Source organism: Erigeron canadensis, chromosome 5, assembly GCF_010389155.1.
Source record: "Erigeron canadensis isolate Cc75 chromosome 5, C_canadensis_v1, whole genome shotgun sequence".
Taxonomy (NCBI): domain Eukaryota; kingdom Viridiplantae; phylum Streptophyta; class Magnoliopsida; order Asterales; family Asteraceae; genus Erigeron; species Erigeron canadensis.
Window position 1 is genome coordinate 2464740 of NC_057765.1, and position 22045 is coordinate 2486784.

General features: G+C 33.6%; 4 protein-coding genes and 1 non-coding gene across 5 annotated transcripts; 4 read left to right on the forward strand and 1 right to left on the reverse strand.

Moving 5' to 3' along the window:
* The first annotated feature begins 1078 nt into the window (after nt 1-1078).
* LOC122600596 lies at nt 1079-3719 on the forward strand. Its single transcript, XM_043773345.1, has 4 exons — nt 1079-1331; nt 1587-1850; nt 3094-3253; nt 3376-3719. The coding sequence occupies exons 1-4, from the start codon at nt 1131-1133 to the stop codon at nt 3552-3554; spliced, it is 804 nt and encodes a 267-aa protein (XP_043629280.1). The 5' UTR covers nt 1079-1130; the 3' UTR covers nt 3555-3719.
* Nucleotides 3720-5690: 1971 nt separating this feature from the next.
* On the forward strand, nt 5691-6513 carry LOC122602038 (protein yippee-like At4g27745). The gene is made up of 2 exons (XM_043774770.1): nt 5691-6009; nt 6093-6513. The coding sequence occupies exons 1-2, from the start codon at nt 5917-5919 to the stop codon at nt 6318-6320; spliced, it is 321 nt and encodes a 106-aa protein (XP_043630705.1). The 5' UTR covers nt 5691-5916; the 3' UTR covers nt 6321-6513.
* Nucleotides 6514-7163: 650 nt separating this feature from the next.
* LOC122599375 (heme oxygenase 1, chloroplastic-like) lies at nt 7164-12200 on the reverse strand. The gene is made up of 4 exons (XM_043771881.1): nt 11510-12200; nt 8984-9207; nt 7927-8034; nt 7164-7468 (listed from the first exon to the last, which is right to left on the reverse strand). Exons 1-4 carry the CDS (start codon nt 11979-11981, stop codon nt 7376-7378), a joined length of 897 nt encoding a protein of 298 aa, XP_043627816.1. The 5' UTR covers nt 11982-12200; the 3' UTR covers nt 7164-7375.
* Nucleotides 12201-16470: 4270 nt separating this feature from the next.
* On the forward strand, nt 16471-20178 carry LOC122599511 (disease resistance protein RPV1-like). Its single transcript, XM_043772039.1, has 4 exons — nt 16471-16805; nt 17029-18136; nt 18229-18507; nt 18616-20178. Exons 1-4 carry the CDS (start codon nt 16471-16473, stop codon nt 20176-20178), a joined length of 3285 nt encoding a protein of 1094 aa, XP_043627974.1.
* A 1732-nt stretch (nt 20179-21910) lies between these two features.
* TRNAN-GUU lies at nt 21911-21984 on the forward strand. The gene has a single exon. It is a non-coding gene; the product is annotated as a tRNA-Asn (tRNA).
* Nucleotides 21985-22045: the final 61 nt, after the last annotated feature.

Below are 22045 nucleotides of genomic sequence, written 5' to 3' on the forward strand. Positions count from 1 at the left end.
AATCTTTTATTATGCATTTTTTATATATCTATAACAATGAAGATATAATTATGTCTTCTGTTTTTTGGTATGACAGATATTATCTGAATAAGTAGAACCCCATGTTCAATCCATTTGTACTCGAAGGTCCTTTAATGAAGGGAGGGAGACAGGAGGTTCATTTGCCAGGTTTGAAACTGGGATCAATAACATTCGTATCTAATATCAGCGGGTTCATAACCAAGATTATGATAACATTGCTCTAAGATAACACTAGAGTTACACTCAAGTCAAAAATTTCATTATTATTATTTTTTATTTAAAATGTTTCAATTTGTTGTACGAAAATGGTGTTTGTAATTATTGTGGTACAAAACTAGTGAATCTGCATTTGGTTTGGATGTTGGGTTTTTTCCAAATAGGATTTGGCAAATGAAGCTTGTACTTTTTGCAATTAAAAATATGCTTAAAGTGTGAACCGCATTTGCCAAATATAGGTTGGACAAATCCAAAACCCTCCAAAATGCATTTCCCAATTGCTAGTTCACTTAGTCTTGTACCACAATTATATCAAAAAAAATGATTGATAGACCTAATTGGTAAGCCTAAAATAGATCAGATTGATAAGCTTATAAATACGATAAAAACACATGAATGGTAAAGATGGAGAGACTCTTAAATATGCCCTATCTTGTAAAAAAGTTATATGTCCTTCCAACCAAATTATTGGGAAATGATAAATCCATTTAACAAAACCTCTTAATAATCATCCTAACATTAAGAATGAGGACATTTGAAAAGATCAATGGATAAAATTAAGAAATACAAATAGTAGAATCCACGTATCATATTTATAAGGTTTTAAGAAGATTTTTATAATATTTAGAATGATTAATCAATTTTCATTGTATTAAAAGAAAAAGAAAAGTTGGTGTAGAAGCCTTGTGTTACTCCAACACCCACATCATGTATCCTTCTAACAATATAGAACAACTGATGGTCAAAAATGAATATGTGTAATCCATATAGACCAATCACAACACACCATCATGGCATCATCCTATCTTATATACTTCCAATCATTTTGATATCTTTTTTCTCAAAAATTCTGTTTGCCAAAAACAAACCAAGAAACAACAACAGTATAGAGTATGGCAGCCACACTTGCTTGTCTCCAAATCCCAACAGTTACCTCTAAATCATCACATTCACAAACACAGTCACTAATTCTATCAGATTCTACTAAACTACAAAATAATCTCCCTAATAATAATGTCATTAACTTTAACCACTTGAAGTCAGCTTCTCTCCCTCTCTCAGCACTCACATTACCCTTCTTCTTAAGCCCACAGGTAATTAAGTACATTTTTATATAACCAACCATCAATAGATGAATTGATATTTGCGGATACTTAAGACCTTGTCTTCGGTTCAAATCCTGGTATGAGCAAAATGGTCCCCGGGTTGATGAGTATATGCAGAGTCAATGCCGCTGAGCCCAAAATTTTCCCTTCTTTTTAAAATAAAGTACTTTGGAAACTATTCTGTCAATAAATTAGACCCTCTTCTTTGGTATATTCTTTTGATAAAAAAAAAACTGGAAACAGGATGCATTGGCTGCTGGAGGTGAGCTGGGGATACTTGAAGGAAGATCATTGGCCTTAATTCATCCAATAGTGATGGGTGGTCTATTTGTATACACATTATATGCTGGCTATTTAGGATGGCAATGGAGAAGGGTAAGAACAATACAAGATGAGATTAATGAGTTGAAAAAACAAGAAAAGCCGGTTGCTGTTACTCCAGAAGGATCACCAGCTGAAACCACCCCACCATCACCAATTCAAACCAAGATTCAACAACTTTCTGAGGTTTGTTTCAAGGTTTTTGCTATACCATGCATTTCTAGGAATCAGATATTTATTTATTTTTGGGTGAAGTGTTTAGGATGTATCAACTATAGCCCGAAATGTATCTGCCTTTAAATGAGTCGACTGTGTGTACCCCAACTTTCAAATATTGTTATTATATGTACCTGACTAACTAGAAACATATATATTGGTAATGTGGCCGCAACTTATATAGGCGCCACGTTTATCCAAATACTTCGATATTTGAAAGTTGGATACACAAAATAGATCCTTAGTTTTATAATGTACATCTCTTGTGGAGTTAGGATTTAAAGAAGTTGGGATTACTTAGTTTGATGTGCCTATCTGCTTAAGGTATCAACCCGCTACCAAGGTATTTTTAAGTGCTTATTATTTATGAAATAAACAGGTAAACAGTTTTAGAATAGTGTTTGGTATTGTTTATCCGCTTTGAAAATAGTCATACGTAAGTAATAAGCTAATAAGCACTTAATAAAAGCAACCCCAAACACCCGATATTACCTCAAACTTATGTTTAGAGTTTAGGTCTTGTCTGAGCAATCAAGAAACTCCTGTTCGGAGTGTTAAGAGAATCACAGGGTTATCTATTACTTTCCTTTCAAGTATTATATGTTATCTTTCGTATGGTTAGGGGATGCCACTGTCTGTTGTTTTCTTATTCTAACCGTATATGTATGAGATGGTATATGATTAGTCCTTACGAGGATTTACTAACTTACAAAATGTTCAAAATGAGTACATGTGAGTACAAAAATGGATAATAATAGTTCTTTCTATAAGGGGTGAAATGGTCTGCGGTGATAATATTGAGTTTAAAGACAGTTCCCCTAGGTAACTTGCGTAAGATGACATTGTTGTTGTTTAGGCTAGCTAGCAATTCACACTAAGCAACACAGAGTACTGCTTCAAGCTACAGGTTGAAAAGGCATTAAGATGAGAGGGAAAATAAGAGATGAGACAAAGAAACCATTAGCTAGTGCACCAACCTTCTATGCTTATATATAGGCGTGATATTTGGTCGGCCCGTTGGCTTGACTTTGAGCCTGATTGAAGCCCATAGGGATTTCTACACCACCAAATAGAAACATGAAATGTGATTTACAGTTTTAAAAATTTGTATATGAATAAATATAAAAACTATGAGAATTCTGATATGGAATAATAAAGTTAAAGTACTATTTTGGGAATAAGAGAGAATTAATCAAGTTTGAACTCTATACAGGAGAGAAAGGAGTTGATTAAGGGGCAATATAAGGACAAACACTTCAATGCAGGTTCGATATTGCTCGGATTTGGTGTGTTTGAGTCCATTGGTGGTGGAGTCAACACTTATATTAGGACAGGGAAGCTATTTCCAGGGCCACATCTATACGCTGGTGCAGGTAACAAACTTACTTCAATCCATTTTTTTAAACAAATATAACTTTGGAATATATTAGTTACATGTACGTGTATACCATATATATAAAAAAGAAATGAAATCACCAGTATTTTTCTGGAACAGCAATAACGGTGTTGTGGGCTGCAGCCGCTGCACTAGTACCCCCAATGCAGAAAGGAAATGAAACTGCACGAAACCTTCATATAGCTTTGAATGTGCTAAATGTTCTCCTTTTCGTATGGCAAATCCCAACCGGATGGGATATTGTTCTTAAGGTCTTTGAGTTCACCAAATGGCCCTAAATTAAATGTTTTATGTCCTAATAAACTGAGCTTACTTCTTACATATATCTACCTAATTGATTATACTTGTACCATTCTTTATGTTTAATCAATATATACCTAGTTATCATTTATGTGGATGTTTATATTCTAATAATCCTGGGGACTTTAGAACCCATTTCTGTATTTCCTTTGGTTATGTTTGTTGTGATCTCCCTGGATATTGTCTTCTTTGATGGAACTTTTATGACTTCTTTTTTCTTTCTAGTGGTACTGTTTTGCTTTTACATCTTGTGGGGGTTCCGTATTTACGCCTGATCATCTTGGAGGTGGTTTACATAAGTTTATGGACTATTCTTTTATCGCCAATTAATTTTGGGCTATTTGATTGGAAAGTACTCCAACTTATCCCATAAATTTTTTTTGAGGCCCGAATAAAAAACTTCTCTATTGTGAGGAAGAAAACCGGCTAAAATGTCTTTTGTGAGACTGTACCGGCTGAAGCATGATGTGGAGCCGGTTATTCTGGCCTCCATGTGTGCATCTTGAACCCCATTTTTACCCTATTTATTAATTTGTATATATAACAGTAGTAGTTTCTATACACTTGCAGTATATAAAAGTTCCATGTTTGTCATACAACCGTTTGGACCATGTTCTAGGTTAACATTTTTCAATTGCTTTTGTTCGGAACCCAGAAAAAATATTTGGAACAAGTTGAAGTATTTTTCAATTAAATAGCCCATTAATTTTAGAATGAAATCTCATTTTGGCTTTTATATATGTTAGCCATTGTTGTGGCCATTAATATCAAGTGGAATTGAGATTATATGCTCATCATTGTATTGTATACATATACATTTGTCATCCCTTTTCTACTTTCATAAGGGAAATAGATCCTCATACGCTAGGGTGCACCTAACTTTTATACTTTCAATGTATTTTATTTACGGTGCCTTAAATAGATTGATAGACGAACTTTTCAAAGGGATCTCGTGCTAAAAATCGGTCAACATCCCCAACTTTCGACAAACTCAGCCGGATTGGTCATGACTCGGCTGGTTGTATCGAATCGTGTCAACAAAAAGTCAAATAACTTTTATCTAATAATGGGTTAGTTGATGAATTATGTTATTACTTTTAGATAAGTATGTTTAAATTGAAAAATTATGTTAATGTTTTTAGACAATTATGTTTAGATTGAAGTTTTTTTTTAATATTGTTAGTTTTGTTTATTACATATAAATTTCAAAGTTATTATTTTAATGTGAAATATTCATTTGAAAACTAAAAAATTAGCCAAAACACAATGTAATTTCAATCTAACACAATGTGTTTTATATGTTTTTTTAAAACACTATGTGTTTTTATTATATAATATAAAAACACATTTTGTTAAGTTTTAAATCACAGTGATTATTCAAAGACACGATGATATGAACTTAACACAATGTGTTTATATAAAAAAAACACATTGTGTTAAATTCAGATCACAGTGTGTTTTGGCCAGTTTTATAGTTTTCACGAAAATTTTAGTTTTCAAATAATCACAACCTAATAATACATAAAAACCCAATCCGATATTTTTACTCGATCCAATATGATATTTCAAAAAATCCTGACTCCTTTTTCGCCAAACTAATCCCGATTCCGGAGGGTGCAACGTAAATAAAACTTAATACCTTTCTCTTATAAAACCATTTATAACCACTAGATATATGCCCGCGTGATGCGACAACGACGGCGGTTTGGTGACGGTGGTGCGAGAGCTAGCGAGATAGGACGGAGGCTCAAGGAGGAGGTATGTTTTTGAGTTAGGATTTAAGATATATTTTAGAGATGGATACACACATAGGGTTAAGAAAAGAGAAAAATGTGAAAAATGTTGAAAAAAGTAATTAGGGGTTTATTGAGGATAATGAAAAAATGTTTAATTTTTTAATCCACTTTGCTTTATAAGGGATTATAGATATAGATATAGATTTGTGTGTAATTATAACATTTGTAGCAATTTATCGTTGTCATTTTATAGTTTCATGAATATTATTGACATCAATAATAGACAGGATGTTATGTCACAGTGTCACATCAGTTTATTAAAGATTTATCTACATGACACTTCTCTTTTCAAATTATACAGAGGATACTCACTTGACTCATATGTCTTTATATTATTCATGCTAACCAAACTTTGAATAGTTACTTGTTAAATTTCATAGAAAAAACAAGCAAGAAAACTTTGAATAAGGCAACAAGGGAAAAGCAAGATTCCTATCATCATCAACCACTATTTTATTTGTTATTTATATTAGTGTGTTGAAGTCATAGGTACCCTTAAGTAATATTATTCCTTTTACTCAACTCTCTATGACTTATCTCCCTAATGGCAAACATCATCTCTCCAAGGTTGTATGCTTGCTACAATTGTCACAACCATGTTGCACTACATGATGATATTGTCTCTAAAACTTTTCAGGTACATACTATATATATGCATATATCTTTCATATTTGATCTATAGTTAGAAAGTTTGATGATCATCATGTGGTTTGATTGTAGGCAAAACATGGGAGAGCCTATTTGTTCTCGCACGTGATGAACTTGGTAGCGGGTATCAAAGAGGACCGACACTTGATGACCGGATTACATAGTGTGGCAGACGTTCATTGCTCAGATTGTGGGGAGATATTAGGATGGAAGTATGAGAAAGCATACGAGGAATCCCAAAAGTATAAAGAAGGCAAAACTGTCTTAGAAAAGTTTAAGATTGTGAAAGACAATTGGTAACTACTACTCAATATTCTTATTGCTTGTGAAACAAGTACTATATTTTTCTTAATTATCATTTATGGATATTTCATTGTCTATAGTGATGTTGAGATAGCTAAAGTTCATGATAGGTTGGTGCTTTAGCTTGTTGAACTATGTTTGTAAATTATTATTAAGATAATATGGTATAAAACATCTTTGTTTGTGTTGATGTATTCTCTTGTGGATAAAGATTTGTTTAATTAATTAAATATTGATTATCCTATTCAATTATATACTAACTGCTTCTCATTGGATGTGTTTTTATGTCAATAATTATTGTATGTATTTTAATCACTATATAAACTTTCCTGGAAGCACTCATGGATAGATACTGAAATGAAATCTATATAGAATTCATGTTAAAACCTCGATCTCTGAAGTTATAAGAGGATAACAGTATGGAGTCACGGGTAGTCTGTCGTCGAATCCAGCATCACTCGGAAACCACCCCCGGGCGTTCAGGGTCAACCATTTCAACATTGTGGGGTGTTTATAATCCATTTGGCTTCGGGATTTTTTTTTTTTTTGTTATCGCTTTCCTATCACAAATACGAGTAGATAATAGTAAAAAAAAAGGTGCGCGGGTAGAAAGGAATAGTTCTTGATGGGATGGAAAATTCTATAGCATCCAGTCCTGGGTTATTTTGATGGATGATACTTGATGCACTGATTGTAGCTATTACACTACAGATTGTATGAGGCTATATTTGTTACAGTATATCAACCTAAAGTATGGAGCCTTTTCTCCATTTCACAAATCACCTCTAATTGGTATGTACCAATAACGGTCTATTAGATCAGTAACTAGAACACAAGACATTATCAAAGACGATTCAAGAAAGTTGGTGCAGTTGCTTTCTTCATCGTCATGTTTAACATACAACATATAAAGCACAGAATATACATAAATTTAGCACCATATTCTACAGGGCATAGCCTAAAAAAGAAGAAAGATTGTGTATGACAAGTTTTCTAGAGCTTTGACCATGCAGATTACATGTTTATAAAGACATTTGACACGTTATTCAGAATCATGACAAAATCAGACGGAGGATTTCCCCAGAATACTTGAAAGATTTCTCTGTTTCTTCAAGACAATGGTTCTTCTCTTCTCTAGTCCAGTTCTGGTCATATCATTATAACACAAGTGTTAAAAGTATGCTTTTGAACCTACTAACTGCCATTCAAATTTGACATACTTTTTGGTACACCTTCAATACATTTATTCGAGGTCAGCCAAATGGGTCACATCGGTTGTTAAATAGGTCAAATGTAGCCCAACATGTATGCAACTATGCACATATTTACAGCTTATGAAGTTGTACAAACTTAGAAAAAAAAATATAAACAAAAAATGTAAGAACAGCAAAAACCAAACTTGACCCCACCGGTTTTGACAAGTAGAAAAAAAATATGACCAAACCCACTCCCATTTTGACCTATCCGGCAAACCTGTTTGATTGCAACTTCTGGCAACTAGCAAGTATCATATCTTAACTAGAAAATAGAAGGATATAATAGAATATAATTATGAAATCAGTTCAGTTGACTAATTGACTTCACAGCATGAAGAGTAATTTACCTCGGCAACTGCATTCAACTTCTCCCTAACATTTTGCAAAAGCTGGGAAAGTTCGCCATCCCATTTGTAGAACTCTAATTCCTTTCCATTCAGTACCTCCTTGGCTACCTAAATGTGGAACTTGTTATATGCAAAATATTTGTGCAGGCAGGATATGAACAATATAAACAGAGTAGAGGTGACATAATTAGCGCCACATGTATAATATTCATGGTTCGAGTCAGGTAGGCTGTAAACCACTCGAACCAAAATACTCTCAGCCAAAATTTAATTTGGTTGTATTATTTACAAGTACTTAGTGTTAAATATGATCATAAATTTTAGAGGATTACTATATCCTTCTACAAACATGCCTACATATGTTCTTGCACCCACATGCCACTCATTTCATACATTCAAAAAAGGGCCCACAGCAGCAAAATCCTTTGGATGAATCATAAGCGCATGTAGCAAGATTTATAGGAATGTTTGTAGAGGACTTAACATATCACTAATGTTGATTCACTTAGAATCTAACTTATGAGCAAAATTAAAGCGATTTAGAAGCTTCTATGTATTGACAACACACTTTGTGCGACTTTCCCCCCATTTGGCCCATTTCTGTTTTAGCTGAAACTTTTAACTGTGTGGTTGGTTAGATGTAAAAGATGAGCTGAACCCAATCCTGGAATGAATTGAAATTGCCAACTCTAAAGATCATTAGTTTACAAGTGTCCTTCTAAGAGCATAAAATCCATATGGACTTATGAACCAAGCGTTGGTCTACCAGCGATCATTTTAGTGATATGACCCTCAGAAGTACATACCCTGGTGCACCAAGGATCAATTTTGGGTATACAAACCTTGTTAAGCCAAAGAGCCTTCGTGCAACAGGGTTCCCCTTTATGCTTACAAACCAGATAAACCTTAGAAAGTTGAGAAGTGTTTGATCATTTTTTGATAGTACAAATGAGCTTATGAATGATATTAACTAGTGGCAAGCTCATGAAGGGCCAAGAATATGAGAAATACGACCAACATGATCAACTTTAAAAAAAAAACATGTAGCTTTGCTAACCTTTTTTCCTATCATCCGACCACCGGCAGAGTGAGCAAAATAGGTGTTGTAGAAGTGACAAAGAAATGCTTGTGGATCTTTCTTTGATAATTCTTCAACATAAGCCGCATATTTGAGTCCTGGTGGTGAAGGTTCAGGTATAGAGTGGCCTTGTTCTTTAAACCATGCCAAATCTTTTGCCAGACATTCCGACCTCTCCAGTCCAGTGTTCCTAAATTCAGCATCTGTAACGGAAAACAATAAAAAATAACAAACTAATTAGAGTGTGTAAGTTGAAAAGGTCGACGACATATTTGGCCACTCAACACCCTTATGCCTATACATCTAAGAGTCTAAATGGTGTTTCAATATATAAATTGGAAGTGATTATGTCATATTAAATAATAGAACCAGTCATCGGTTGCAATATAACAGGCTGCTAGAGATAGTGTTGGAACAGATTTCAGCTGTTTAAGGTTGTGATAATTAGAGAATTAAAAACCAAAGATAGCATGACCAAATGGAGTGTTCTTGTGAATAAGAAATCTTGAAATGAGAGTAGGTTAAACGAAGGGATTAAGTTTACTTTTGTAGATCAACTTCCTATGTGGTATAAATCTCAATTCCCAAACCTATTAATCTGACCATAATCGGTTGGCTAATCAAAACAAAATATCTTCATCCAATGATTACTTAAAACTTCTTAAAGTAACAACAATAAATTTCAAAGTAAATACTAGCAACTTCATTAAATAGATGGTACAGTATATGCATAAGGAAGTTCTAAATGATTATGCTTTCAAATCCTTAATTAAACACTTCATTCTCCAACGCCTACTATGATGTGAGAATATAGGAATACGTGATAGTGGATCCTTAGAGGCTGTTCAAATGTGTATGCCAAATGATTGCTGCAAGCTTAACAAATTATATTTCGATAACTTCATGTTTTCAACATCAGTTTTCTTATAATTAATCCTTGTTTATTTGTTCAAAACTAATTATATGAACCTAGAAACTAGAAATCATAATCACTTTTTGCAGAACACAAACCTAAAGAACTAGGAACCTTTTACAATCTCAAACTCTCAATATATTCATGTGGTTCAAACTCTTTGTACAGTCGTATTTGCAAATTTTGACTAAATATAAATAAAAGTAAAACATTTATCTAACTTTTAAATCACAGGAGAGAAGAGATCAAAAGTAACCATTATGAAAAATGAGCTTCCAAAATACCCAGAGTAAAGTATGCCTTATCATATGGTACAATTAAATGATTAATTCAAGTAGAAATTCATGGATTATCTGAAAGCTTTCGAATAGATAAAGGCCATATGCTCCCTGGTAAAATATGGAGATTGATCCAGAATAAAAATGGTTATCTTATTTTTACACTTCATTAGTTAAAGCTATACATTCGAACAATGTTGAAACAAGTATTGAAAAGATATTACAACACCCAATACATCACTCCACAATATTATAATGTGTTACTTCACTCTAAAAGGATTTACACAACTACTGTATGCATCATAACTCAATTCATTTATTAATAAAAGATAGAATGACCAAGCATAGTTGTCATTGATCTTTTTACAGGCTCTTATTTGCCGCTAAAAAAAAGTGATACGGGTAAATTTGCATGATAACTTAAGAGAGCTTATTTGCCACCAAGTTGATTTCGATACTTCAAATCCATCATTATACTTCCAAATTTTGCATATAAACATCTTGGTGAAACATATACACATTCTATATACGTGACATTCTAATTAATTGATATATACATCTTACCATATGTTCAATATGAAATTCAAAAGTATAAGGATAACTTTGAAGTTCCTTGATCATTTTGGTAGCAAATAAGCCCCTTCAAAAAAAGATGAGTCACAAATGTACTCTAATGATATATTTTGGATGGCAAATTAGCCATTTTAACTTGGATTAGCGACAACTAAAATCTTTCAAAAGATTCATGGCAAATTTATTCTGGTCCTATATGTTGGGCAAGTTGAGTGCCAAATTTGCTCTTTTAACCGATTGGCAACTTTGCCTTTGCAAGTATATTTGGATTGCAAATTTGCTATTGTAACCTTACTTGATAGCATTAACAACTCTTAAGAACCATGAATCTTTTATACCCTACTCAAATACTAATCATAATCTTATAGCTACTTAATAGTGAATATGTAACTAAAAAACTTAAAACACACAACAAAACAAATTAAAACTTGCACTCAGTCTCCCAAACCCCACAATCATCATAATCCCATAAAAAAGAAGCCCTTATTGGTAAATCTAGAACACTCATTAGCCTACATGATGAACTCTATGATTAACAACTCATAAAAAGCATGACTATCATGTACCCTTCTCAAGTAACAATATATACCCAAATCCCAACTGCTACGCGACGTATATGACGTAGGCCATCATTCATTTACCCAAGTTAGAGAGACTGCTTCCAAAGAAACACCGGACTTTGCGCATAAATTTAACTCTACTAACTAACCGAAAACAATTAAATAAAAACAAGAAACTTACATTCAGGGAAATCAGCCTTATCAACAATCTTTTCAAGTGTATCATAAACCAATTTACTATCAACCAAAAACTTCAAATAACCATCAATACTTGGTTCCCATTTAGGCAAAGGCTTTTCTTGTGCTTCTTTTTCACCTTCTTTTGATTGATCTTTTGTATGCAATTTCATAGCCACAAATCTCATTTCTTCCACAAACCCTTTTCCTTCACCAGGATACCTTTTCTTTGACATCTCCTCCGCCGCTGCCTCCGTCGTTCCGGCAGCCTCCACCACCATTTTCTTGGGCTTAAACACAAAAAGATTCAAACTTTGTGTAGATTTTGATATGGGTATGTTGTATATAGATGTTTTAAGAGTAGATATGAACTGGGTCTTCTTTAAAAACAATTTTGATGGTGTTTTAGAGGCTGATATGAATTGGGGTTTGTTTATATATAGTTGTGATTGTGATATTGAAGTTATTGAAGCCATCTTTTTGAATTGGAATTAAGATGATTATTAGGATTATATATATATATATATATATATGGGTTTTGGTTGTTCTAATCTTCAAGACAAAGGCAATATAATAATATAATATAAATATAAATATACAATACGTATGGGATTATTATAATGAATGATTTGATGTTCTGGGGAGTTCAAGAAAGAAAGAGACAGAAGTGTGTGTTTGGAGGAAGGAAGATGAATGAATGTATGTATGGACTATGTATGGGCACAAGTTTCAGACAACTTGTTTTCGGATATACTTTTCTGTTAAACGGTATTTTGGAGTTTATATATAAAAAGTATGGAAAATTTCATGAGAAGGGTAACTTTTTAATTAAAATCCTTAAATTAAAAAAATCTATTGAGGTGTCGTTTATTAAAAAGATTTTATTTTAAAATATTTATCAATAAAGATAATGACGTTAGTTTTTCATCGGTAGTCACTCATTAAATATCACGTCACCATGTCATATTGTCAAAAAAGTTTACATGGACATCCTACTTTTTTTTTAACAGTAAATTTGGGCTCAGCGGCATGTCTCTGTATATATCTAACTCCAATACCGAAGGAAACCCATTATGGGAAAACCCTATCTCCATTCCTGGAAGCATTTTGCACACACCAAAATTTGAACCTAAAACCTCACAGTATCAGGCTCCGCCATATACCAATCCATTTTCATATTGAAAATACATATGTGTTTATATATAGGGTGTCAATCAAATGAGAACCAACTTAAAATGAAAACATATGAGAACACTCAAAAACTACATTTTGATGCATTAAAAGTCCATAAAACTGATATAGTGCTTAACTAATTATCATTATTTAAGTGTTTAACAACACATTGATCCGTCAAACTCGAAAAAATCACGTTTTTTGTTGGATGCATCATTTTGATAAATATGCATCCAATATGGATGCATAAAACAAAAAACGTGATTTTTTCGATTTTGACAGATCAATGTGTTGTTAAACACTTAAATAATGATAATTAGTTAAGCACTATGTTAGTTTTATGGACTTTTAATGCATCAAAATGATGTTTTTAAGTGTTCTCACAGTTCTTATTTTAAAAGTGTTCTCACCGGAATGTTACCCTTATATATATATATATATGGGGGATGGTAATATAAGGCTGTAGGGTATCTAAGCTTAGGTGTGGAACACTCACACATTGTTTTTTTAATCCATAAAAATCATGGGGGCCCATGCATTTATTCATTAAACAATAAATAGTAAAATATTAGTATGTGAGGGGTTCCACACCTAAGCTTAGGTGCCGAACAACCTTATATTCCCTTTTCCCTATATATATATGTGTGTGTGTGTGTGTGTGTGTGGAAAAGTGAATATAAGGCTGTCCGGCACTTAAGCTTAGGTGTGGAACCCTTCACAATTCACATACTAATTTTTTAATATTTTTTGAATTTTAAATAAATCACATGGGCCTCATGAATTTTATGGATTAAAAAAAATACGTGAGTGTTTCACACTTATGTATATATATAGGGGAATGGGAATATAAGGCTCACATGAATTTTATGGATTAAAGTGGGTGTTATGTATATATATAGGGGAATGGGAATATAAGGCTCTTAAGTATCTAAACTTAAGTGTGATAAGGCTCTTAAGTATCTAAACTTAAGTGTGAAACACTTAAGTTTAGATACTTAAGAGCCTTATATTCCCATTCCCCTATATATATATACATAACACCCACTTTAGTCTCCTTTAGCCCAACGAATCAAAAGTTTTAAAGAAATATCGAGGGTGTCGTAAGAAGAAGGAAATACAAACTAGAAAGATTTTTTCTTGGATAAAGAAACAAATTACTCAATCTATTTCCATATTGCTGAATGCTTGACCCGACCCCTTGTTGTTTGAAAAAACCTTCCACTTCAGTTGGTATTCATAGATGTAGAAATCGGGCCTATAAATAGGGATATTCCCGAAATTATCGAGGGTGTCGTTGGTCTTATACATTTAAGAAGAAGGAAATATATTTTAAGTTCATATCTTTATCCACGTGGACTTCTTTTAATTACATGGCAGGCTGACAAAACGGTTGACTAACGATAAAACGGTATTACCTTTATTGAAAAACTCTTAGAAATGAAATCTTTTTAAAAAACGGAACTTAAATAGGATCACTTTAATAAAAATTTTAAGTAAAAAGATTATTTTTTATGGATTGTTCCCTAAAAAGAAAAGTAAAGTTTGTTTTTTTCTTTTTTGAAAAGGTTAATTTCGTTTGAAATTTCTTGTCACGATTCAATAGCGGGAGTTCTAGCATATATTATTTTAATCGGGTTTGTGCTAGAAAACTTTCTCGAAGTAGAATTGTCTATTTCAAATATTCGATGAGAGAAAAGCTTCTTACTAATCCACACGAAGCCACAACGATTAATAGGGGTAAACACTTTACTTCTCCAAGATTCAGACCTGGATTCAACAGGCTCAAACCCCTTCATGGGAAATTAACCTTGCTACTGAAGTTTAGGGATGACAATGTACCAAATATGACGGATATATGTAATCCTGGATCTAGATCCTATTTTTAAAAAATGACCATCCGTATAAAATAATAGCATCATTATTCATTAGTTGTAATTTTAAATTGTTAAAGACAATGATCATGCAGAAATGCAATGTGTTATCTTAAAAAAAAAAAAAATCTATTTGGGCCCTAAAACACTATAAGTTTTACAATGTTCTTAAATTTAGGACTTCCAAAAAATTTACTTCGAACAATGATTCAATGGTTTTATTTTCAATAAAAAAATAAAAATAAAAACCAACTATTTGGGCCCTAAAATACTATAGGTTTTACAATGTTCTTAGAGGGTTGACAACCCATCACTCAAATCCTTTTTCACCACTCACTTCTAACCAATCACCTTATGTCACCTCAACTGCACCACTCATCCAAATTTTGTTGGCATCCGACCACTCACTTCACCACTCATTTTACAATTTTCATTTTATTTAAACATTAAATTTTCATTAAATTAAAAAACATTACATAATAAATAAAAATAAAGCATACATAATACTTAAAAAACATTACGAAAATATTACATGACAAATAAAAACATAACTAACATAATAAATTTAAAATACATAAATACTAAGCATCGGAATAGTCCGAGTCCACAGTACTATCACCGTTGTTACGATGAATATAACGGTATGGTTCAGGTGACCCGACAACGTTGCCAGGTGGAGGAGATACGTACTCCTCCCCCGGGTCAGAGTAGTAAGATACATCCTCACCATTACCGGAGATACGTACTCCTCCCCCGGGTCAGAGTAGTAAGATGCATCCTCACCATTACCGACACTGCCTTGCCAGTACTCCCCGTGGCCTAGCGTGGTGGTCAAAGTCGAAGAGGCGCTGGTAAGCTGACAGATAACTTGATTCAGCCAATCCATCTTCTGACGAAGATACGCGAGATACTCACTTTCGTTGCGATTAAGAACCCGATTGGTCCGTCAATTGGTCGATCTGGGCTTGGTAAACCGCCTTGTTTTTAGACACGCTCTGAACGATGTTGTTTACTGCAGTGCGGTGTCTGGAGTCGTAATTTAGGTGGACTTGGATCGCTATTTTAACATCACGAAGATTCATTGGACTGTTAGCCATGAAGAAGGTAGATTGTGGTAAAATGAGATTTATATTTAGGAGAAAGTATTTGAAATTAGAGAGTTGTGTGTGTAAATATGTAGTAAGTAGTATATATATGAAAGGTGAAAAGATAAAAAAGAAAAAAAAAAACAAACGGCTCAAATTTTCGAAAACTAACCGTTGGCAACCTCGATTTCATGCAACATGTGAGTGGTGGACTGCGTGGTGTGACCACGCATTCTCACCCCTCCACGCGTGGTCAGGCGTTGGCGGCGGTGTTGAGTTGTGGTGCCGCGCCTATAATCCATCCATCATCCATCCATTGCCAACCCCCTTAAATTTAGGACTTTTGGAAAATTTACTTCGAACAATGATTTAATGGTTTTATTTTCATTAATATATTTTTACTTTTTTAGTCTTTTTATTATGAAATGTAATTTTTTTTAATATGAAAAGTAATATATTATATTAAAACTTTGGAAATAACACCTATTTTTAATTACATTATCATTTGCATATATAATAATCCTAAGGTGGATGAAAAAAACAAACAATTACGTTAGAAACAATAACAGGCTTTTATTTCTCCTTCCAATTCCATACTTCTTTTCTCCATTGTTTTCTTTCAATCTGTACGTCATTTCTTCTAACAAATATTTGATTGAAAAAAATTTGGATCCTTGAAGCAAACTTTCAAATGGCATCTACTTCAGCTTCATCAATACAAAAGAGTTACAAGTACGATGTATTTATAAGTTTTAGAGGTGTAGATACTCGCAAAAACTTTGTTGACCATCTTTTTAATGCTCTTGAGCACAAGAGCATTCGTACTTACAAGGACGATGAGAATCAACAAAGGGAAAAGGATCAGCGATGAGCTTAACAAATCCATTGAAGACTCAAAACTCTATGTCATTGTTTTTTCAAAGAACTATGCTTCCTCATCTTGGTGTTTAGACGAGCTTGTGAAGATTATGGAGTGTCAGAAGAAGAGTGATCGGACTGCTTACCCCGTCTTCTATGATGTGGATCCTAGTGAAGTCCGAAATCAAAGTGGATCAGTTGGAGCAGCCTTTGCCAAACATATTGAAAATATTGAGGCTTCTGGAAAATGGAGAGATGCTTTAAAGGAAGCATCCAATCTGGCTGGATGGGAGTTGAAGAACACTCTTGATGGGTAATAGAATCATACATTCATCATTATATCTTTTCAGTATTCTACTTTTATTTCGTTCTAAGTAATAAGAAAATTATAATTATAATTCTTATTTTTTTAAATAACACTTAGTAAACATAAACTGTTCAATCTAACAATGCTATTGATCGATCTAAGGTATTTAGATAATTACGTGGAGTATATTTTGAATAAGCTAATAAAATTTTTATTTTTTAATATATAGGCATGAAGCTAAGTTCATCAAGAAAATTGTTGAGGAGATCATCTCACTTAAGTTACGTTTTATTGATTTGAGTGTTGAGGGTAAGTTGATAGGCATGGAGTCCCGGGTAAACGATGTTGTTTCAGTTTTGGACATTGGTTCTGATGATGTCCGCATGATAGGGATCAAGGGAATGGGAGGTGCAGGGAAGACAACTTTGGCCAGAGCTGTTTTTGATCATATATCGATTTGGTTTGAAGGTAAAAGCTTTGTTGAGAATGTAAGGGAAGTCTCAAAAGCTTCATTATCTGGTTTGAAGAAATTGCAAGAGCAAATCATGTCAGATGTCTTAAATGATCAACCAATCAAAATAAGGAGTGTTCATGATGGGAAAAACATAATGAAAAAGATGATGTGTGGTCAAAAAGTTCTTGTTGTTCTAGATGATGTGGACAATGTAGAACAGCTTGAGGCTTTGGCCGGTGAGCCAAATTGGTTTAACACGGGAAGTAGAATCATCATTACAACTAGAGACGAGCAAGTGCTGGTAGCGCACCAAGTGGACCTGGTTCAGGATGTCAATCTGTTATCACATGAGGAAGCACTTTGCCTCTTTAGTCGGTATGCATTTGGGAAAGAGATCCCAATTCAACGGTACAAAGAGCTATCAGATCAAGTTGTTTGTTATGCTGCTGGCCTTCCGCTAACAATCAGAGTTTTGGGCTCGTTTCTTTGTGGTAAGAATGAGCCTGAATGGAAAGATGCTATAGAAAGACTAAAAGAAATTCCGTTGAAGGAAACTCTTGAAAAGTTGGAATTAAGCTATACTGGTCTAGAGGACGATTACAAGGAAATATTTCTAGATGTTGCATGCATACTGAAAGGTTGGGGAAAAGATAAAGCAATTGAAATGCTTGAAAGCTGTGGCTTTCGGGCTAGAATTGGTTTAAAAGTACTTGAGCAGAAGTCTCTGATAACTATCTCTACTGGTTATGAGGTCTTAGAAATGCACGACCATATTGAAGAAATGGGCAAGAATATTGTTCGTCGTTTGCACCCTGATGACCCTAACAAACATAGCCGACTGTGGATTTATGAGGAAATTGGTGATATATTGGTTAATGACTTGGTAAGGATCAAGATTATTTCTAACGTGGCAAAGTTTAACCAGTTCTTATTGATTATTATGCAATTTTCATTAGTCCTTTGTTTGGATTGCAGGGTACTGAGGCAACAAGATGTATCATAGGGTGTGATGACCCAAAAATTCTTTTGAGACGTCTTCGAAAAATGAAGAAACTTAGATATCTCGGAATTGATTGGATGGATGGAGATAAACTTGATGAAGACAAGATATTCTTGCCAAATTCTTTACGGTTCGTGAATTGGTACCAATACCCTTCTTATTTTTTACTCAAGCAATTTGAAGCAGATAATCTTGTTGGACTTCGATTGGAAGGGGGCAACATCAAAAAATTCTGGGAAGGCAAGGAAAGAAAGGTAGAATACTTGGTGGTTTTTTCTATGATTCAACATAAATTTGTATGTCCATTAGTTCATATAAACCATATTATATTATTAATCCTTCAATCTTGTTGCTTATGGCAGGTCCTTAGTAAGCTCAAATTCCTTAACCTTAATCATTCGAGGTTCTTGGAAACCCTCGACCTTGAAATGACTCCAAATCTCGAGACATTATATCTTGAATATTGTGAGTGTTTGCAAGAAATTCAGATGCCAGTTGGTGGATGTATGAAGCTCAAATCTATGAAATTCAATTATTCACGGTTGACAAAACTTAACCTAATAGGATTGAGTCTCGAGACATTAAGTCTTAGACATTGTTATTATCTGGAAGAACTTAACATACCTTTTCCATGTCCAAATCTCAAATCCATGGATATTTACGGGGCAAGGAACTTGAGGACCCTTGACCTTAGGATGACTCCGAATCTGGAGAGGTTAGATGCTTACTGGTGTTCTAACTTGGTAGGAATCCAAGCTCCAGTCGGATGTCTGAAAAAGCTTGTCTATGTAGACTTTGGTCTTTGTAGGACGTTTCTAAATATCAAGTTTGACAAACAAATTGAGTCACACAAGGCCGTGTCTTTAGCTGAACTAAATCTCTCAGCGTGTTCCGTAGATGAGTGCCCATTGCACCCCTTGAGCTACTCGTCAAAGTTTAAGTTTGGGTGTGTTTATAATGAAAATCCAACATTGTCGTTAGGAAATCTTGGAAGGCTTATTTCTGCAGGTTTTTGTCGTTGCACAAACCTAGAAAGTTTTTTAAAAAGCATTTGTGGGTTGCGATGCTTAAGAAAGCTTACACTCAATGGAAGTATTCCAGAGGCGCCCAAGCACTTTGACCGGCTAGAGTGTCTAGAAGAGCTAGTATTGTCAGATACATATATCACACATCTTCCAGACAACATTCGTATGTTGAAACACCTGAAGTCTCTCAAACTTGACAAATGTAGCCGTTTTGAGAAGTTACCGGAAGATTTTGGCCAATTACAATCACTAGAGGAGCTAATTTTGCGGTCTACAGTGATTAAACATCTTCCAGACAGCTTGTGCATGTTAAAACAACTGAAATCTCTCAAACTTATATCTTGTTGTCATCTTGAGAAGTTACCCGAAGATTTTGGCCAATTAGAGTCTCTGGGGGAGCTAGTTTTGTCAGGTTTAACAATCAAACATCTTCCGAATAACATTTGTATGTTGAAAAAACTCAAAACTGTTAAACTTGGTCCTTGTTGGGAGACGTTAGTCGAGGAAATGGGGCGGTTAGAATGTCTAGAAGATCTAACTTTGTTATCTTCATGGGTTAAACATCTTCCGGATTCTTTTTGCAACTTGAAACTACTGAAATCTCTCAGACTTGATTCTTGCAGATATAATAAGAAGTTAATCGGGTTTCTGGGAAGGTTAGAATTTCTAGAGAAGCTAAGTTTGTCATCCGGCGATATTTGGGATCTTCCGGATAGCATTTGCAAGTTGAAACATCTGAAAACACTTCAACTTACATATTGTCCTCTACTTAAAAAGTTACCCGATGAACTTGGCCGATTAGAATGCTTACAAGAGTTGGATCTAACATTTACACCCGTAAGTCATCTTCCAGATAGTATTTCGAGGTTAAAAGGTTTGCGTATTTTTGGCTATTATTAATGGCTTACTCAATTGTATTATTTTACATCCATTTTAGTTAATGTTTACTTTTATATAAAACAAATTACTCTTTCCTCATTTTATATTTACTACTAATTTAAACATTTTTACTCAATATACTTATAGCAACCTTAATAAAAATAACTTACAACATAAACACTCCAACCCTCGAACCCCTTAATAACCATACTAACGTCTTTTACATCAATTAATTTTACATTTACCACCACACCGCTACCATTGCCACATTCGCCACAGCATCGCCGCTACCACCATCGTCGTCGGATCACATGGGCATGCATACTCTAGTATCTAAAAAAAGTGATTAACATCGTTGTCTCTGCAAACAGAAGTTAAGGTTTCAAACCACATACCATGCAAAGGTTGGATGTTCTTTTTTATCATTTATAATTTTAGGTAGAATCTGAAAGCATCCTCTCTACATATGTAGAGTTAAGGTTGTTTATATCTTAACCTCTCATACGCAGTCGAGGTATTGAAACCCAAAACTTATGAAAAATGACTTAAGTGTTACTTTTTTGTTTTTAGTATTTGATGGGTTTTGGGTTTTGAGTTCTAATACCTCGACATTTAAGTCGAGGTATTGGGTTTCATGGGTTCCAAAACCTATGAAACATATATCTTCTAGTTAGAAACAAATTGCCCTTCTATGAAACTAATACAAAGAACTTTTTGTTTTCTTCTTCAACTATAGAGGAACAGTACAAAGTATTGCTTTGCTATTAGTATATACATGGGTGAAGCTTGACCAATTTGTTCGAGAGATTTAGTGCATTTGATATAAAATATAAATCTTTGTATTAGTTTCATAGAAGGGCAATTTTTTACAAAAACATTTGCTAATTACATGTTTGCACTTTGTTTTTAACGGATTTGTAGCATATATATATGCAGTCTTTTTTTTTTTGTTCTCGTTTATACAACATCGTTAAGTTAGATATATGGTCATTAATTTCACCAGTTAAAACAAAGTTTCATATAAACAAAAACGAAGACATTTAAAAGGACAATTCGAAGTTGAAAGCACTTTGTACTAGGAGTATTATATTTGTGTAAATAGATACTTTAAAGGGAATGAAAGTGAAATAAGACAAAAACCAAGGGTCTAGTTGCTCAAGTGGTAGAAAGAAACTCCGTAACGGCACCGTCAGTATAATTTGGAGTCGTGATGAAATGATTTACAAATTCTTGAACACTTCAAATCCATGGAGAATACCATTAGATATTTTGTTTCTTTAAAAAATATTTTAGGTTCAAACCTAGAGTTTATGTTTGATGGGGAAAAAAAACAAAATTCAAACCTTTACATAAATATATTTCGGATAGTTTTAAAATTAGAAGTAAAATTTATGTAATATTTAGCCGTTCAAAAAGAAAATAAACATTTTGGCTATGGTAATTTAATAAGGAAATAACCAAAATTCAAACTTTAACATAAACATATTTGCGATAGTTTTAAAAGTAAAACTGATGTACTCAATATTTAGTTGTTCAAAAAGAAGTTAAATATTTTAAAAGAAATAACCGAAAACAGTTGTAAAACAACCCGTTTCAACAAGATATATATATATATATATATATATATGAGTTATAAAAATCTCAATTTTTTTTACCCGTTCATACAAATGTGATTCAATGACCGAAGCAAACACAACAGTTAATATGTATGTGTGCTTACTATTTATTATTCATATAAACAGTACTATCAAATGCTGGAATAGCTCAGTTGGTTAGAGCGTGTGGCTGTTAACCACAAGGTCGGAGGTTCAAGCCCTCCTTCTAGCGTTATTTATTTTTCTTATTTTTTTGTTTGTATATCTAAAATCAATTTCCTGTTCTTTCTTTC

Coding starts and splice junctions, on each gene's coding strand:
- LOC122602038 (XM_043774770.1), top strand. CDS start 5,917: ATGGCAAACATCATCTCTCCAAGGTTGTATGCTTGCTACAATTGTCAC. Junction 6,010..6,092: donor TTGTCTCTAAAACTTTTCAG/GTACATACTATA, acceptor GTTTGATTGTAG/GCAAAACATGGGAGAGCCTA.
- LOC122600596 (XM_043773345.1), top strand. CDS start 1,131: ATGGCAGCCACACTTGCTTGTCTCCAAATCCCAACAGTTACCTCTAAA. Junction 1,851..3,093: donor AGATTCAACAACTTTCTGAG/GTTTGTTTCAAG, acceptor AACTCTATACAG/GAGAGAAAGGAGTTGATTAA. Junction 3,254..3,375: donor ACATCTATACGCTGGTGCAG/GTAACAAACTTA, acceptor TTTCTGGAACAG/CAATAACGGTGTTGTGGGCT.
- LOC122599511 (XM_043772039.1), top strand. CDS start 16,471: ATGAGAATCAACAAAGGGAAAAGGATCAGCGATGAGCTTAACAAATCC. Junction 16,806..17,028: donor TTGAAGAACACTCTTGATGG/GTAATAGAATCA, acceptor TTTAATATATAG/GCATGAAGCTAAGTTCATCA. Junction 18,137..18,228: donor ATATATTGGTTAATGACTTG/GTAAGGATCAAG, acceptor TTTGGATTGCAG/GGTACTGAGGCAACAAGATG.
- LOC122599375 (XM_043771881.1), bottom strand. CDS start 11,981: ATGGCTTCAATAACTTCAATATCACAATCACAACTATATATAAACAAA. Junction 8,035..8,983: donor GTCGGATGATAGGAAAAAAG/GTTAGCAAAGCT, acceptor TTCCACATTTAG/GTAGCCAAGGAGGTACTGAA. Junction 7,469..7,926: donor AGTTGAATGCAGTTGCCGAG/GTAAATTACTCT, acceptor TGATATGACCAG/AACTGGACTAGAGAAGAGAA.